The following is a 16,757-nucleotide window of genomic DNA, read 5'->3' as shown; positions in this document are numbered from 1 at the left end:
GTGGTTTATGCATTGGTTTTCTTTTTATTGTAAACACCACATATTTTAATAGAAGACAGTATATAAACACATTAAAGAATGGTCTGATAGTCCCAATTCCAATTTTAAAAATAAACATGAACATTCATGTACCATAATCTTTATTTCCAAGGGAAATTGTCATAAAGACTGCCCCAGATAGTTTTAGGGATGTACTTGGGGGAATTATCCATCACTTTGATTCTACATAATTTTGAGTTCTGTTCAGTAATACAGTAAAGCTATCCACCATATACAAAGTGGTATCAATGCTGGGTTTTACTCACTTAAGTACTAGAGGCTATAAGTCTGGGGTGGGGAACCCCTAGCTCTCCAGATGTTGTTGGATTCCAAATCCCATCAGCTCTAGCCAACATGACCATTGATCAGGGAAGACTGGAGTTGCAGTTCAGCAACACCTGGAGGACCACAAGTCCCCCATCACTGCTACATGTAAATGCAGGCATTTGACAGATGGTCCTGGCTGCAACTAGAAGTACCGGTAACCCCTCCTCTCAATCCTAAAAGGAAACAACCACCACAGCCCAGCATTCAATCCCATGCCCTTGTCTAGCCTTGATCTTTGTGCCAGGATGCCAGTCACTATTAGAAATTACATTTTATGTCCTATCTTTTTTATCATTATATTTGCAAAAATGCAGTTTCAGGCTTTCCCTGTATGTGCATGTGTTGATCTATGTGTGCGTGCTGATGGATTGAACAGCTGGATAGTTATCATGATGTTAAATAGCTGAATAGTTGTCATGATGTTGAAAACATTACATGAGTTATTCTGCTTCTTGGCTTTATATATGAAATCTGGCCAGCCTACCAGAATGGGTAGCAATGGTCAACATCCAAACCATTTGCAGCCCTTTATATTGGCTATACAAACTAATAAAAAAAGCACCATGCATCTTTGAAGTGAACATGATATGGCCAAGCAAAGGGTCAAACTAGATGAGACAATGAAGTCCCAGGATTGGCTCTCCTTTCTCTTTAATTTTTTGCCAAGTAGCGATGATCTGGACTAGGACCATGGCATTGGAGTGGGGGCAGGATTCACCCTTCCCCCCTACATTATTTTCCAAACCAATACCCCAATATTCCAATATTCCAAAACTTATATTTGCCCGATTACGAAAGAGTTGATGTGTACACAAACTTCTATGTGCCAAACTTTGAAGCAATCTCTGTTGTCTTGTCTAGTTTGGCTTTTAAATGCATTTAAATCCCATTGATTCCCACTGGAGAGGTTTAAGCATATTCCTATCCTATTTAAATCAATGGCACTCAAATGAGCTTACCTTGGATGGATTGTGGCCAATATATTTTCCAGGATAATTTCTAGGAAACATTCCAGAAGCAGGGGAATCTTTTAGTTAGCACTCATCCAGACTTCTTTTTGTGTTGCATTTCTAAGCACACTTTAAAGCTACATGTCCGAACAGGGTCCCCCCCCCCCACTCTTTACTGTTGAATCAGAGCACACTGCAACCTGCAGAAAACCTGAATTGCCATTTGTTCCGATTCCACATTAAAGAGTGGATTTTCCTGGGGAAAGTGGTGGGACAAAAAAAGCATGCTCAGACATAGAACTTTGCCTAGAAATCATGGGGGGGGGGGGAGGTAAGTGTGAATGAGCCCTTAAACTTCCTTTTTATTTGCATCCTTTATTTGTGCTTTCAAATTTACATACGAAATAAAACTTTTACTACAAAGCGCAGTCATGGCTTTTCAGTCTTGGGAGCCATGCTGGAAGCACGTTATGGACAGAAGTAGTTCACAATCTAATTTATGAAGCAGTATTTCACCACAATGCTTTCTAAAGCTGCCACGCTGATATGTGCACAATGTAGGGGATTACTTTGCTCGTACATGAAATACAGACACCTCTTCAGTTCAAAGCTGCAGCTGTTCGGGAGCACAATGCAAGCAAATGCCACGCACCCGTTTGGGATAAATGAAAAATAAAATAAAAAACCCCACAGCCCATTGAATCCTCAGGGGGGATGTAGGATGCAGGTTCCAGTCCTCTGATATGAAATGGGTAAGGGGAACCCAAATGGTAGAATCCCTCTAGAAAGCAGTTCCATGCGATTTTTCAAGCATTCTCTTTCATCTGCTGAGGTTTCTGTTTGCACCGTGTTCTTCTGGCAAGACAATGGAGGACGTTACTGAGAATCCAAGGGGATGGGTCCTGTCACAAGAATTAACTAGAAACAGCCGTGAGGAACTTAAGGCCCATGGGCCAAATCATCTTCTCCTTGTGAGCTAGTGTGGTGTAACAGAGTGATTGGCTAGGATTGAGGAGACCCAGATTCAACCCCCCTCCCCCAATATTCTACTAGTATTCACCATTATATATACTTATTTATTACATATATGCCCCACCTTTCTTTTAAGGCACTAAAGGTGGGGGTTCATGGTTTTACCCTTCCCAACATTTATTCACAGCACCCCTGACTACACCACACTGGCTGTTTGACAGAAAGGTGGGAGGGATTTAATTCGCAAAACAATAAAGAAATCATTACCCCTTGACAGCATTGTAAATGACCCTACAAAAGCTAATAGCTTGTCAAACTAAAAAAACTAAAAAGTTCTAGGCTGGTGGGGGTTGGCAGAAATGGGAACAGAGAGCTCCTACCCCACTCCAACTTCAGCAGCCTGCTGTATTTCTATGCTGGGTGCAGATGAATGGGATTTCTTGCGTTGGCAACCCATTTGGTTTCTAAGTTGGGCCAGAGAAGGAATAGAGTACTCTATCCCTCCTTTACCAGTCTGTTTGCTTGCCTGTATTGAATTCCTTATTGCCTTGATTAGCCAAGCCCACTCAGCTTTTGGTTGAGTCTCTATGTCTCTGGAGAATGTGAGATCCAAAGCGCTGCGTCCATTATTTTGTATGCATTTGAAGGCTTTTCATCTCCATTCTTCAGGGAGCAGCCTCCTATCCTTCCTGAAAACCCTTCTCAATGATAAGAGGCCCTGTGGAGCAGGAGGCATTGTTTATGTCAATTAGGTATACAGTTTCTAAGACACATATGCAGGATCTTGCTGTGAAACAGATACTTCCATTTATTTTCCCATATTACAGATTGTTTCATCTTAAGACACTTGTGCCTTCAAAAATCATCTTAGGAAACGTCAACATGTTAAAAGTTTCATAGACCTGATAGGCTGATAAAATACTTGCTTTAGTATTATTTGAACCTAATGAATTCTCTGATACCACTATGGTGATAATTTTAATTTCAAATAATTTATTTCCCCTTTTACAGTTAGGGCTCTTCCACACTTTCACTTTCCCTGTAATTTGGTCGTATATTGTGTACCGATTAATTCCTCTGAGTCCAAGAGCTTTTCTCATTGTTCCACAGCTTTGCCTTTTGAAAATGCAATGTTACCTGCTGAACTGAAGCTTGGTTGAGCAAAATCTCTCTCTGGATTTTCTGCTCATCAGCTAAGATCTGATTCAGCGGGTAAGATTGGATTTTTGCAAAGCACAGCTGCAGAACAATGAGAAAAGCTCTTGGACCTGCAAGAATAAATTGGTACACAATACTATCAAAATGCAGGTTCGGAAAAATTGTGGATGAGTCCCTAGTTTAATCATTGCAACAGCAGATGTTCGTAACTGTATGTCAGGAGCGAACCAGCAGTAATTCATACCATGCAACTCTTTATTAGCAAAAACATGATCGACACAGCAGCTTATCTCCGGTAAGTCTTGCACCCATACCATACCTTTCAGTCTTGCTTACAAGAATATATGGATATACATTCTTCAGACGTTCAACCTCCTGCTTCAACATGCAATATCAGCTATCGGCTTCCCTAAGCAATGGAATGATCTCTTCAGGTTCTCCTCATCTTTCTTTTCTTCGGAGTTAGTAGGTGCCTCATACTTTCTTATCTAATATTAAAAGTAGAAGCTAGTGACTCTTGTCCAGGAAAATCAAACACCTTCTGATGTGCCACAACTGATACAATGTCTGTGCAATGCTTCAAGGGCATAGGAAGCTCAACAAAGTTGATAATGATGATGTTGCCACTAGTGTGGCCCTGGGTGCGAGAACCAGCACAAGACTGTGATATCCTCGAACACTTCCCTATAAGTGGCTAGTCTTACAAAATGGAAATATGCCCAAAATAGTTCCTCTGCAGATTGTCCCTATCTAATCTGTGATTTAGCTCCTTTGCTTTGGTTGCTTCTCACAGCAACTGGTGGGAGTGATGTGTTGAGGGTAGGACCTATCAGCAAAAGACCCCAACAGCTTGCAGTCGTCTCACTTCCTGCCTTTTATCAGAGCTTCTTAACAGAGAAATATTTCTCTGGAGGGGACTCTGGTGATTAGCAATAGCACAGCAGCCTCCTTTGGGATTTCAGAGAGGCCAGTGTAACATGAGACGGAATTCTACATTCCCCAAAGCCTTGCAAGCCTTTGTACATGGTTGGGTATCCCACCTAGTTTGTTGCATGCTTTGAAAGAGCTTGCCACTGATGTTCTTTAGAAAGATACTTTTTTAAAATGATCATGGCGTTAGCTGCACTTAATTCCCATTGAAACCAATATGACTTAAATCATGAGGCCTCCTGGAGTGATTTACAATATAGTACCTTGCTCTTGCATGTGGCTCCCACTCATTTTCCACCCTCCCTTAGCTTTAATAAGGTTGTTACACCTGGGTGCCCATAGCATTTCATGGGCCCAGCTTCTACTAATGTCTAAGTCATTGTCTGTAAGGAGCTTGCTCTTGGAAACACACATTCAAACACTACCAAGCACAGTGTTAGCTCCAGGCAAGACATTCTCTGTGGGCACCTCTCCCTGAATGAGTCTTCCACTTCACTGCCATTATCACCAGCTCCTGCTCCTCCTCTTCCTCATTATTGCTGGTCCATTTGGGTGAATAGGGCACTACCCCACCAACCTCTGAGCCAATACCCACTTTGTTGCTTTCTTACTTGCATCCAGTCCAGCCTGTCAACAGCCTCCTCCTTTGTCTCAGCAGGGAGGAGGAGAAGAATGGGGACTAGAATTAGTTGGCTCTGTCTTGCCCTTGGCTTGGAGTTTATCTACTGCTGCCTCCTTGCTTTTCTGCCAGTCCTAATGGGCACTGGGCACCACTGAAGCATCTATTCCTCCTCCTTGCTACCTGTTTTGTCTGGCTGAACAAACAAGTAGATTACAACGCTGAAGAGGAGGAGCAGGTTGAGGAGTCTGGCCCTGACTAGGCAATAAATAGATGATCATAAATATATAGATGATCCCAGGGAAAGGGTATACAGCTTGCACTCTCTGAGACGAGATATTTATTAGCCCCTTAAGTGATGGAGTACTCCTGGCAAATATAACTCAAGATCCCAAATATGAGCTACATGTATTGGTTTATATGCTTTTCTATCCTGCCCTTCTTAAAGCCACCAACCAAAACACATTTTTTTAAAAACGTAACATTAATTTAGACTCTTCTGCCAAATTCAAGCAAGAAAGTTAAGCATCTCAGCCAAGACCCCTACTACCAGTTCCACCCCAGTGGCAAATGCCCAAGACACCGCAGAGTCCTTCTATTTTCTCCCCTCCCCTCCCCACTGGCTCAGGACATGTCACTTGTGAAGATGTGTGTTAGAAGTTTATAAGGAGCAAGCAGCTCTTAGGCTTCCATGGTAAAGGTAAAGGGACCCCTGACCATTAGGTCCAGTCATGGCCGACTAGGGTTGCGGCGCTCATCTCACTTTATTGGCCGAGGGAGCCGGCGTACAGCTTCTGGGTCATGTGGCCAGCATGACTAAGCCACTTCTGGCGAACCAAAGCAGTGCACGGAAACGCCGTTTACCTTCACGCCAGTGTGGTACCTATTTATCTACTTGCACTTTGACGTGCTTTTGAACTGCTAGGTTGGCAGGAGCAGGGACCGAGCAATGGGAGCTCACCCCGTCACAGGGATTCGAACCGCCAAGCTTCTGATCAGCAAGTCCTAGGCTCTGTGGTTTAGACCACAGTGCCATCCACGTCCCTTAGGCTTCCATAAGACATATCAATTGTCCTGTGTCAAGCAGCTAACCGCCACACATCTGAAACCTACTGGGATCCATTCAGATTATTTAGCATGAATTAGGCTCAGTGTCAGCACCTTGCAAATGCCAGGGACCCACCATTGTTGTCAGACTGCCAGCACTGTCACTCCAGTTGATGAGGCTCAGCTGGCAAACTGGCATTAAGTAGAGTTCTGGACCTGCATGGTGCACATGTACCAACCAGCGTCATTCACATGGCTGCACCATACATGGGCAAGGGCTGGGAGTTTGCTTCACTGCTGCTATGAAGCTGCCTCCCAGGAATGCATGAATCTGTCAGTTTCAGTTTCTCTTCACTTCTCATTTTTTTACTCTCAAGTTCAGTTTAATAATCATAATAATTCTTATTTCCACTGCATTTTGCATTTCTGTGAAAATTCAGCGGCATTTTAGTGAGATATGCACATCTTCGGCTGCAGTTTTCAGTTTGCATATTAATTTGGAATTAAGTACCGAAAGTTCACCTATAAATGCAAACTAAACCGAATCCCGCCCCCATTCCTACTGCTCCGGGAGACCTCCAGTGGCTGATCCCTATCTATAGCAAGCACAGAATCACATGAATCCAACAGAAAGTGTTTCTACAAAATGCTCAGATGTTGGGCTTTGACAAGTTTTAAAAGGGAGAGAGTTTAGCAGCAGTGTAGAAGTCACCAAGAATGTTTCTTTACACTCACCATGTGTGGCACCGTCCACCAGGGGAGACGTAAGAAATGTGGTGGCGGCAGCAAGATCTCACAAGATTTCTAAGAGTTCTTGCTAGAAGCCACCACTCCCACTTCTCCAGCAGGGGCAGGGGCAGGTGGCGTGTCGGTGAGGGCACTGTTCCTCGGGATTCGACTGCCTCAGCCTGCTGCTAGGGAGTCCGGCTGGAATTTTTAAAATCTTTCCTATTTATGCCCTTCCTCTCCCCACCTCATTTTATGTTCCCTTTGCATGAGCTTTTAAATTAGTGTCATATTAAATTGTCTTATTGATTAATATAAAGCAATAAAATATAAATAATATAAAATAAATAAAATAGTATAAAGCAATAAAAAGCAGGAGAAAGTACAAGGGGAACTGAACCCTGTTCTTTCCCATTTCTTTATCCCACTGAAAATCAGGTTTGATATATTTTGAATCGAACACTCTGCGATTAAAGGAAGTTGGAGGCACCCATGCCACTATTTTTGAATCTGGAGTTTGAGATCCCTGGTGGCATCCCTGAAGAAGGGATGGTTAACAATCCTGCTCAGCAATTTCCTTCCTGGTCGTGAAAGTTAAGAGTATAGGCCAAAGGCTGTGGTCGAAAGTTGAAACGATCACAACAGAAGGGGCTGAAAGAACAAATTATGCGATTGCATTTTGTGGTGTTCCTCTTCTGGAAGAGAATGGCTGTGAGAGAGGGTTGTGCTGCCTGTCAAAGCTGGAGCCCCCACTCTCTGCCTTTGTAATCGCCTGACAATACAGGAGTAAAAATAACCAGCCCGCATTTGCAGAGAGATAAAAGTTTGCCTTTTGTGTCTCTATGGGCAGTAGGGCAGCAGCACCAATGGAGCTGATATGACACATGGGAATTTCTGACATATCTCTCCCTACTCTGACCTTGAGGGACACAATAAATAGGGGCTTCACAGCACACACACACACAGTCACTCAGCCCCGTAGCCAAGGTTGGTAATCAAAAGCATGTCTGTGTTGCATGTTTGTTCTGTGCTGTTGCCTTACCTTCCTTAGCATGGCCATTCGAAAAGAAAAGAGAATAAGGAACAGGATGTCTGTGGTTATCATGCTAACTCATGAGGCTGGTGCAGGGTTGGTGAGTTCAAAGGGAAAGATAAAAGAATAATGTGCATTTATTAAGATTTGAGTTCAGTAAAGCCAGTAGCAACAGTGTGTGTTATTGATGTTGTGTTTCAGCATGCATGGATCCTGAATATGAGAACTATTTGTTGCTGTAGCAACTTTTTATTGGAATGTTGTCAACAATAGCCACTTATAAAACAATGAATGGTCCTGCAGGAGTTAATGGTCTGGCTGCACTCGCCACTCTTGTGTAATTCTAAATGGAACCTTGTCTTCTTAGGCATTTATTTGTCAAATTAATGGATGCATCAACCAAACTTCTTCACTAGTTTGATAGAGAGTTCATGCAAAACCGGGCTTCCAACCATCCACATTATCACTCATGCATGGACAGGTCTGCCTGCAGGTAGTAGCTCACTCAGAGTAGAAGCATAGGGACCATCTGCAGAGAACTATCTCTGAGATGTAAATTGGCAAAAGTGGACAGTAGATAGCTCACAATCCACTAGTGAACCACCGGCCAGTTTCAAGTTGACTAACCAGTGCTTACTGATTGTTGGGATTTTTGTAGAGAATGTTGAATAAGTTGGAGCTGGGTCTGATCCAACAAGTTGCTTCTTATGTTCTTAAGCAAGGATGCATATTCATGATCACCTACTACTGTATATATATTAAGAGAACTTTTGCACTCTTGCTTTCTCATTTAAAACACATACACGTAAAGGGACCAAAGGGAATCTTGTAAAAATAAGCCATCGTCTCAGCAAGAAGCAAGTCATCCCATCACTGTGTTACCAGATTAATTAAGCAAATTGCTATGTCAGTGATTTGGAATAAAGGTGTGATGGAGAGTACCAGGAACATATTGAAACAACTGTTGTTTGCCATGTATGAGGCATGCATTGGCCAAGAGACTGCTGGCTTTGGTTCACCCAACAGAAAAGGAGTAGGCTGATATCGGAGTGAGGTATTTATTCTGTTTAGATGTAGTACAAATTGATGGACTTACGCTTATAGGGACATACCGGGAAAGAAAGATAGAAGAAAGAAAGAAAGAAAGATAGTTCTAATTCTTCTTTTGACGCTGGAAGAATCTTTTCTATGTTTAGATAGGCTAGAAAGTGAATGGAGAGCATTTTTCTGCAGAGGGGGGGATACTGTGGGGTTTTTTTTAGTTAACTGGGCTAATGCTTTGTTTCTGTTCTCTCTTCTCAACGTTCTAGAGTGTCCAGATTATCTGTTTTCTGCTGTTGAGCACTACTCCTTGTAGTAGGCAAGATGTCTATGTTGGACATGGCTGAGTTTGGGGAGGCTGCTGAGTACCTCCGGAAAAGTTATGAGGAGATGTTAAAATATCACAATATACCATTTGATGGTAAGGCAACTTTTACTGTTCTCAAGGGGCCTTGTGTCCATGACCCCCTCCCTCACTTTCTTCTCACGTGTTGCTATCGTTTGCTTATATGTATTGGGGCAATTATAACCACTGCTAGGAGAACATTTGTTTACCCAGTGTTGCTGCAGATTAAAACCCATTACTTTCAGAGTATTTGAATCAAACGTTTATGAAATCTGATTGCAACTATAGAAGTTCTACTAATCATACAGCTCCATTTTGCAATTTGTAGGTAAACCTTTAGTGAGATTGTGTTTTTCCTGACAATTACACCACTACTGTAATATGTAAATTGGACCCGTGAACAAAGTACTTCTGGAAGGACTGTGTGAGACAAAAGTATCTGCTTTCTAGAAACCTGTGGAGAATTTAGTTTGGGAAGCTGTTTCTTAGCCATCTGTCACACTAGGGATAAACAATTGACTGCAGGAGTATCCAGAAATGGATACTCATTCTTTCCACCTCTGCCATTATCATATTACATGTGGGCTATTCACTGCCATTGTTACAATTTACAGGAGTGATCTGTTTTGTTTCAGAATAAATACCCCAATGCTAATGCACAAGGAATGCAGGAACACAATATTGCTTTCTTTGTCCTAAAATACATTTTCCATCTGACTCAACTCTTGGGGTCACAGGCAAATCCAGAAACAGGGACAAATGTCACCGAACAAAAATATAGAAAGACCTGCTATATTTCAGCATCTCTTGAAACAATGCATTTCTGGATCGTCCCAAAGCAAACTTCCATGTGTTTGATTCTAGAAATTTCTGAAATCATTTCTGAAATCATTCAAGATAATGGTTGCGTACACACTATGCCTTTAAAGTACTCTTTGAAGCACATTTCCCCCTTCAAAGAATTATGGGCACTGTAGTTTGTTAAGAGTTGCTGAGAATAGTAACTCTGTGAGGAGTAAACTCCAGTAGGAAAGAATACTTTAAAGGTATTGTGTGTGTGCAGCCAATCATTGTCTGCAATCATGCACATAGTTAATCCACCTAAATCCCACTGAAGTCAATGGGATATAGGCAGCCTAACTATGCTCATAACTGCTGCCATTGTCTCTTCTACACATCCTTGGATATTTTTTTAATTACAAACATTAACCTGGCAAATGGAAGTTTGCCTTTGATAAAGCTGAAATAATTATGCATTTGGCCAGGATTTCAAAATCTGTGTCCAACCTTTGGAAGTTTATTTTTTTTAAAATTGATTATGAGGGATACTTGGTATTTTTTATCTATATTTTAAAATATTTATAAGCCATTATAACATATAACTTCCAGGGTATTTAAAACAAGCAAAGCAAAGCAAAGCAAAGCAAAGCAAAGCAAAGCAAAGCAAAGCAAAGCAAAGCAAAGCAAAGCAAAGCAAAAACAAGAAAGCCATAAAACTTAATCTAACATCTTATTTGTTGTCTTTGCAAGTCACACTAGAAGCCTTTTTCACCTGGAGGGCAGGGTAAAAATGCATTCAACAAATATATATGTGAATACTATTATTACAAATTTGAGTTTGAAACATGGTTATGCAGTATTGTGCAACAAATTTGAGTTAAGAAGGCTTGCTTAAATATCCAGTGTGGTGTAGTGGTTAAGAGTGGTGGACTCGTAATCTGGTGAACTGGGTTCGATTCCCCGCTCCTCCACATGCAGCTGCTGGGTGACCTTGGGCTAGTCACACTTCTTTGAAGTCTCTCAGCCCCACTCACCTCACAGAGTGTTTGTTGTGGGGGAGGAAGGGAAAGGAGAATGTTAGCCGCATTAAGACTCCTTCGGGTAGTGATAAAGCAGAATATCAGATCCAAACTCTTCTTCTTCTTCCCTGCCCCAATTATCCCTGCTCTAGCCTTTGATTCATGATTTGCCACATACTGTATAAGGTAGCAGCAAAATACACAAATCAATCCTAAAACAAGATGGGTGGGTGGGTGTGAGAATTTCACAACATCAGCTTCCAATACCCAGGATTTCCAGGTCCATTGGCTTGGCTGGAGAATGAAAGGAGGAGAATACTATTGTGTTCAGTTGTACTGCTAAATTTTATAAGTGCATGTATGGAAACTACTAAGAATTGTAACCCTTATTGCTCCCTTTTCCGGAGTGCTCTAATTTCTCTTGTCTCTTTCGGGGGTCATAAAGGAAAGAAGAGGGCCTGGATCCCAGATGAAAAGGAAGCATATATTGAAGTGGAAGTCAAAGAATCCTCTGGTGGCAAAGTCACTGTGGAAACGAAAGACAAAAAGGTAAAAGAATTCCATACTGATGGGGGGGGGGGGACAGTGAAATGTGGCAGGGAGGAGTTGAAAAGGAAAGAGAGCCTGCATGAGGGCATATGACAGAGGAAAGGAGGGAGATGAAATATGATTAAACATGTCATATTGGCCACAGTTCTTACTGACGCTTCTGCAATCATCAAGAATTAAAAGTGGTTCTTATGTTGCAGGAGTTTCCCAGGGCTCCATCACACACTACTCTTCTGAGACACATCACATGAGAGAGGCGCAATGATCTTCTTTGGTTGATGATGATGATGGTTTTTATTATTTATATGCCATCCATCTGACTGGGTTGCCCAGCCACTCTGGGCAGCTTCCAACAAAATATAAAACACAATAAAACAACATTAAAAACTCCCCTATGCAAGGCTGCCTTCAGAGGTCTTATAAAAAAAAAACCCCATCAAGCATGGGAAATAACCTCATTATCATTCCCTCCCATGTAGTCTTCCGTGTTAAGACCAGGCTTGAAATTTGTGTGGCTTCATCATTATTATGTTGTTTTTTGAAAGCTGGGTTAAGAGTTTAACATTTCAATCTGCTGTCTCTAGGGTTCATTTGTACTCCTCATTTTAAAGGGTGAATCTCCTTTAGGATTGATTACGGATTTTCAACTACCCACAGGAACATGGGTAGGCAAACTAAGGCCTGGGGGCCAGATCTGGCCCAATCGCCTTCTAAATCCGGTCTGGGAATCAGCGTGTTTTTACATGAGTAGAATGTGTCTTTTTATTTAAAATGCATCTCTGGGTTATTTGTGGGGCCTGCCTGGTGTTTTTACATGAGTAGAATGTGTGCTTTTATTTAAAATGTATCCCCCCCTTCAAAATACAGTCCGGCCTTCCACAAGGTCTGAGGAACAGTAGACCGGCCCCCTGCTGAAAGTTTTCTGACCCCTGCGGTAGCATAACAAATTCCCTCCACTTCTCTCCTATCTCCTCGCTGCCCCCCCCCAATCTGCTCTGAAGGGCCAGAAGTTTCCCCAGAACAGCACAGGGAGAGGAGATTTTGTTCTATCAGGCAAGCGGAAATGCTTACACTGATGGAACAATGTCCTTAGTGCAATGTTGTATCCCACCCATTATGCTTTCCTGAGAACTGCACACTGGCCTGTGATGGCTTTTATGTCCTGAATGGCTGTTTACAAATCTTTTAATAAAAACAAACATAAACTAAAATCCTGGAATAGTGTGAGGCAAAGACACAAAGAAGCAGCAACTATGCCACTGCTGTAATGCAAGAACCACCTGCTACACAGTCAAATGAAATAATTATTATTTATTCCAAATATTTATACTGGAATTATTTTGCTGGAATAGGAGCAGATGCTGTCCTTGCCTGCCTGCCTCCCTGTCACAACAGTAGTACTGCTCTACTCCTCATATCAGTAGTAACAGTAACAGTACTCCTACTCCTAATATACTTTTAATTTTTATAGTGTTTTTTTCTAAATATGAGAGTGACTTCACATACATTAATTCAACAGCAGAACAACATAATTTCAATTTAGCAATGAAAAATAGTTCGGTTGCCGGTGAATTTTACGACTTTGACATGAATTTTCCTTACAACTCAATCCTTCTAAATAGTACAAGCATATAGTTTCAAGAAGATTCCTTTTAAGGAAAAGTGTTGAAAGAATTAGTGAAATACCTTTCCTTGTCCCCTAATTTACCCTCAGGGAATCAACTGTCTCAACCTGACAGCTGTGACAACATTCCATAGCCTTAATGACTTATTTTGTTTATCTGGTTGCTACAATGGATTTGATTATCCCGCTTGGTTCAGGAAATAATAGAAAAATAATAGGCTAGGTTTTCTTCTCAGATAAGCTATGGTCTGTCAATCTACACACAGGAAATAGAAATCAGCTAAATTGTTTTTTTATAAATCATGCATTTATTGTAGAATTGTCAGCCATTATTTTTTCAGGGAATTGACTTAACAAGCAAGATATCTGTACAAAATGATTTTTTAACATTTATTCTGAACTGATGCTACTGCTGCTAGTACTATAAATACCCATTAGGCTTTTAAAAAGCAATTTTATGGCAGTTTACGCTAACCCTTACCAGGCATTCAATCTAGGATAACCAGGCATTGCAGTGACAGGCTTTGCCCATAACACATATATCTTCATTAAATTATCTGCAGAGATCTTATACACAGACATATGGACATGCAGTGCCCTCTGTTATACCTTCACTGTCTCTAGACTGAATGCTTGAAAAGGGCTCCTGCAGTGGATAAGCAAGCAACACAATGTTGATATCTGTACTTGATTTCTATGGTGCTATATCTACTCACAGTACTCAATTGCTACATTGATTTAAATGGGAATAAAGTTTGTACTCTGGTTTCTATTGCCTTTATTGAGTTGCCCTTCAAGGTGGCAGCACGCTTGATAGTTTCTAATAACCCAGCAGCTGCTAAAAATCCACTAGGTCAGTCTCTCAGTTAATCTTAGTCAATTAATATGATTAGTCCTTTTAGTTAGTCCCTTAACCAGTCCCCAATTAAATTGACATGTGAGGAAAAAGCATTAAAAATCACCCCTTTTTTGGGATGATGGTTGTGTGTGGTGCAGCAGACATTTTTAGAATAGGTGTTCCCTGTTAGCCTTATCTGGGCTAATGTCCTCTATGGGGAGGATAAAGTGTGCAGCAGGTGCAGGGGAGCAAGGACTGGCCCTGTCTTCAACTTCCCCACACATGTTGGCCCTGCGGAAACCACCCTCACCTTCCCACATTATTCAGGAAAGGAAAGTCCAAAAAGAAATTCTAAGTGCATTGGCTGAGAGCACTTAGATGCCTTGCTGCAATTGGAAACCCTGTGTGATTGATGTTCCTGGTTATAGGGAGACTTCTAAGCACATTCAGCTGAATGTGTGAACAATCTTCCTTCCAAACAGCACATTAAGGTCTGAGGCTACAGCTGGCAGGGATTACTACGTTGGACCCCACTTTACCCTCAAGAGGCAAACATCCAAATAGACCTGCTCGGCGAGAGACAAAAAGAAATACCTAATTTAAGATGGTGTGTTTGCCATCTGCATTTTTGTTTATTATGCATCGGAATTAAAAATTATAATCAGCTGTCCATCAAATTAGATGAGGTACATCGTCACTAAAAATATTTGAACCCATTAATCAAACTGCTGAATCAGTTATATGTTGCAGTCCTAATTAAAGTAATAATAATAATAATAATTTATTTATATCCCGCCCTCCCCAGCCAAAGCCAGGCTCAGAGTGGCTAACAACAGTAAAAATAAGCACAGTTTACATAAAACCTTCTCTTGATGTTGATTCCACATCTAATAGCTCTTATCTTCAAACTTCTACTTCTGAGTGACAGCAAGATGGCTAATGGCTTCCTGCTTCAGGCAGCTTTTGCTTTCAACCTAGCTGTAGTACTGAGATTTTCCTTGCAGCTCTGGTTGATGAACTGTGCATAAAGGTGAATAAAACAACAGCAACAACAACATCATCATCATCCCTATATATTGTTGATCCAAGCACCTGTAGATTCAGCTCTACACTTACTTCCCATTACCTTTTAGGACAATACACTAATTTGGGTTACGCTTCTCCAGATCTAGAATTTTCTTCCCCATGGAAATGCACCAGATGTCAACCACGAGCTCAGAGGTAGAACACACATTTTGCATGGATAATATCCCATGTTCCTTCCTTGGCACCTCCTAGTATGGCAAGGGAGGACCTGTCTCAGAGACCCCGGAGAGCCACTGTTCTGTGGGGCAAATTCAATAAGCCAATGATGTTTATTTAATATATTTCTATTTTACCATTTGTTAGTAGCAAGAATTAAAGCAATTGACCTAAAACCAAAAATGCTGGTAAAACAGCAGTAAGAGACACCCAACAATAAAAACATCAGCAACAAACCAGCAATGAACTGATAAAAACAGTATTATTAAAACCGTGGGGGATCTTCAACTGGTGCCTACAAGTTATTAAAACAGGGGCTAGGCATATCACCCTGAGGAGAGCATGCTGTGGTTGGCCACCATCACTATGAACACACTATTTGACATTGGGCTGGGTCACATGGCACAGTAAGTTAAAGTAGGGCATACTGAGACTGTGAATGTGTGGGGTCCTGGAGGGGAGCTCGCATCCCCTTAGCTCTTCCCTTGTCTTTTTTAGACCTGGACAGTGCTGAGCTAAGCCAAGGTTTGACTTAGCATGTTTTCTTAGTCTGGGCTCATGGTTTAGCTCTCTCCTCACTAACCACGAGCTATAACCAAGGTTTGTTCCAGGTCATTTTATGTTGATATAGATATACATTTTATAGGAATTTAAGAATATATTTTAGCATATGTTATACTTTGGCTCCAATATCATTGTTAACCATCATGATCTAGCGACATCAGGGCTTAGAATCCAATTATTTATAACCAACCAAATCAATATAAGATATATACTGTAACTAATATTGTTTTCAGTCCTTGGGACCAGCTATCTACTTCTCAGCAGACTTCCTCTAATGCCTAGCTATGTTTCTTCAAGCTTCCAGGTTATTTTGTTATGTTTTTAACCACTAGTCATGTCTGGCAAGGCTTTCTTTTCATATGAGCTTTAACATTTGTTAAATGCAATTCATTCTCATCAGGCACAGATGTGTAATATGATAGTTATTCCAGTTCTTAGATTTATAGGATCAAACTAATTCCAGTTATTATAAGTAATGAATTGTATACTTCAGCTGTTTGTCTAAATAACCTCAAACCTTCCTGATTAAAACCCTGTGGCATATTATTTTGTTTAGGTTATATTTATCCATAGAAACCCTTGACAGCAGCCGCTGCATTACACCACAGGAGCAATTGAAGTGCAATTACAGGAGTCACGACAAGATGTGACTAAGCCCTATTAAATCCCTAAGGCTCCACTCTTGAAAGTCAATGGGATTTACTTCCATGTCCCATATGTGGAGCTGGGTTGCTGGTCCTTGTCCAGTAAAGTGCTGCGACCAAGAGTCTGTCTTCATATATTTCTAGTCTAGGAGAAAGAGCTGGAGAATTAATCTAAAGTGCTCCTTGTGTATGGCCAATACCACAAAGTTTCATAGGAGGATATTGCTATGGGGTCAAATGGCTCATCTGTTGCATGAAACACAATGTCCAAATGTTATATGTGATGACTAGTGGCAGTGCAGCCTTTAG

The 16,757-nt window shown here is 41.3% G+C and overlaps 1 protein-coding gene across 2 annotated transcripts in view; it reads left to right on the top strand.

Moving 5' to 3' along the window:
- Positions 1–7,628: 7,628 nt before the first annotated feature.
- The window catches only part of MYH7B (myosin heavy chain 7B), a 51,286-nt gene continuing 42,157 nt past the window's right edge, over positions 7,629–16,757 (top strand). Inside the window, exons 1-3 of one of the 2 annotated variants that reach the window (XM_083507860.1) lie at positions 7,629–7,755; positions 9,112–9,263; positions 11,433–11,536. In XM_083507860.1, coding sequence (XP_083363986.1) covers positions 9,167–9,263; positions 11,433–11,536 — 201 coding nt within the window. In that variant the 5' untranslated portion in view covers positions 7,629–7,755; positions 9,112–9,166. Of the gene's footprint in view, positions 7,756–9,111; positions 9,264–11,432; positions 11,537–16,757 lie in introns of those variants that run through there. The other variant, XM_083507861.1, reaches the window with a different exon arrangement.

Source organism: Podarcis liolepis (genome assembly GCF_965112155.1).
Source record: "Podarcis liolepis genome assembly, chromosome: 6".
Lineage (NCBI taxonomy): Eukaryota > Metazoa > Chordata > Lepidosauria > Squamata > Lacertidae > Podarcis > Podarcis liolepis.
The sequence above is the reverse complement of the archived record's forward strand: the minus strand, read 5'-3'. Positions and strand labels throughout refer to the sequence as shown.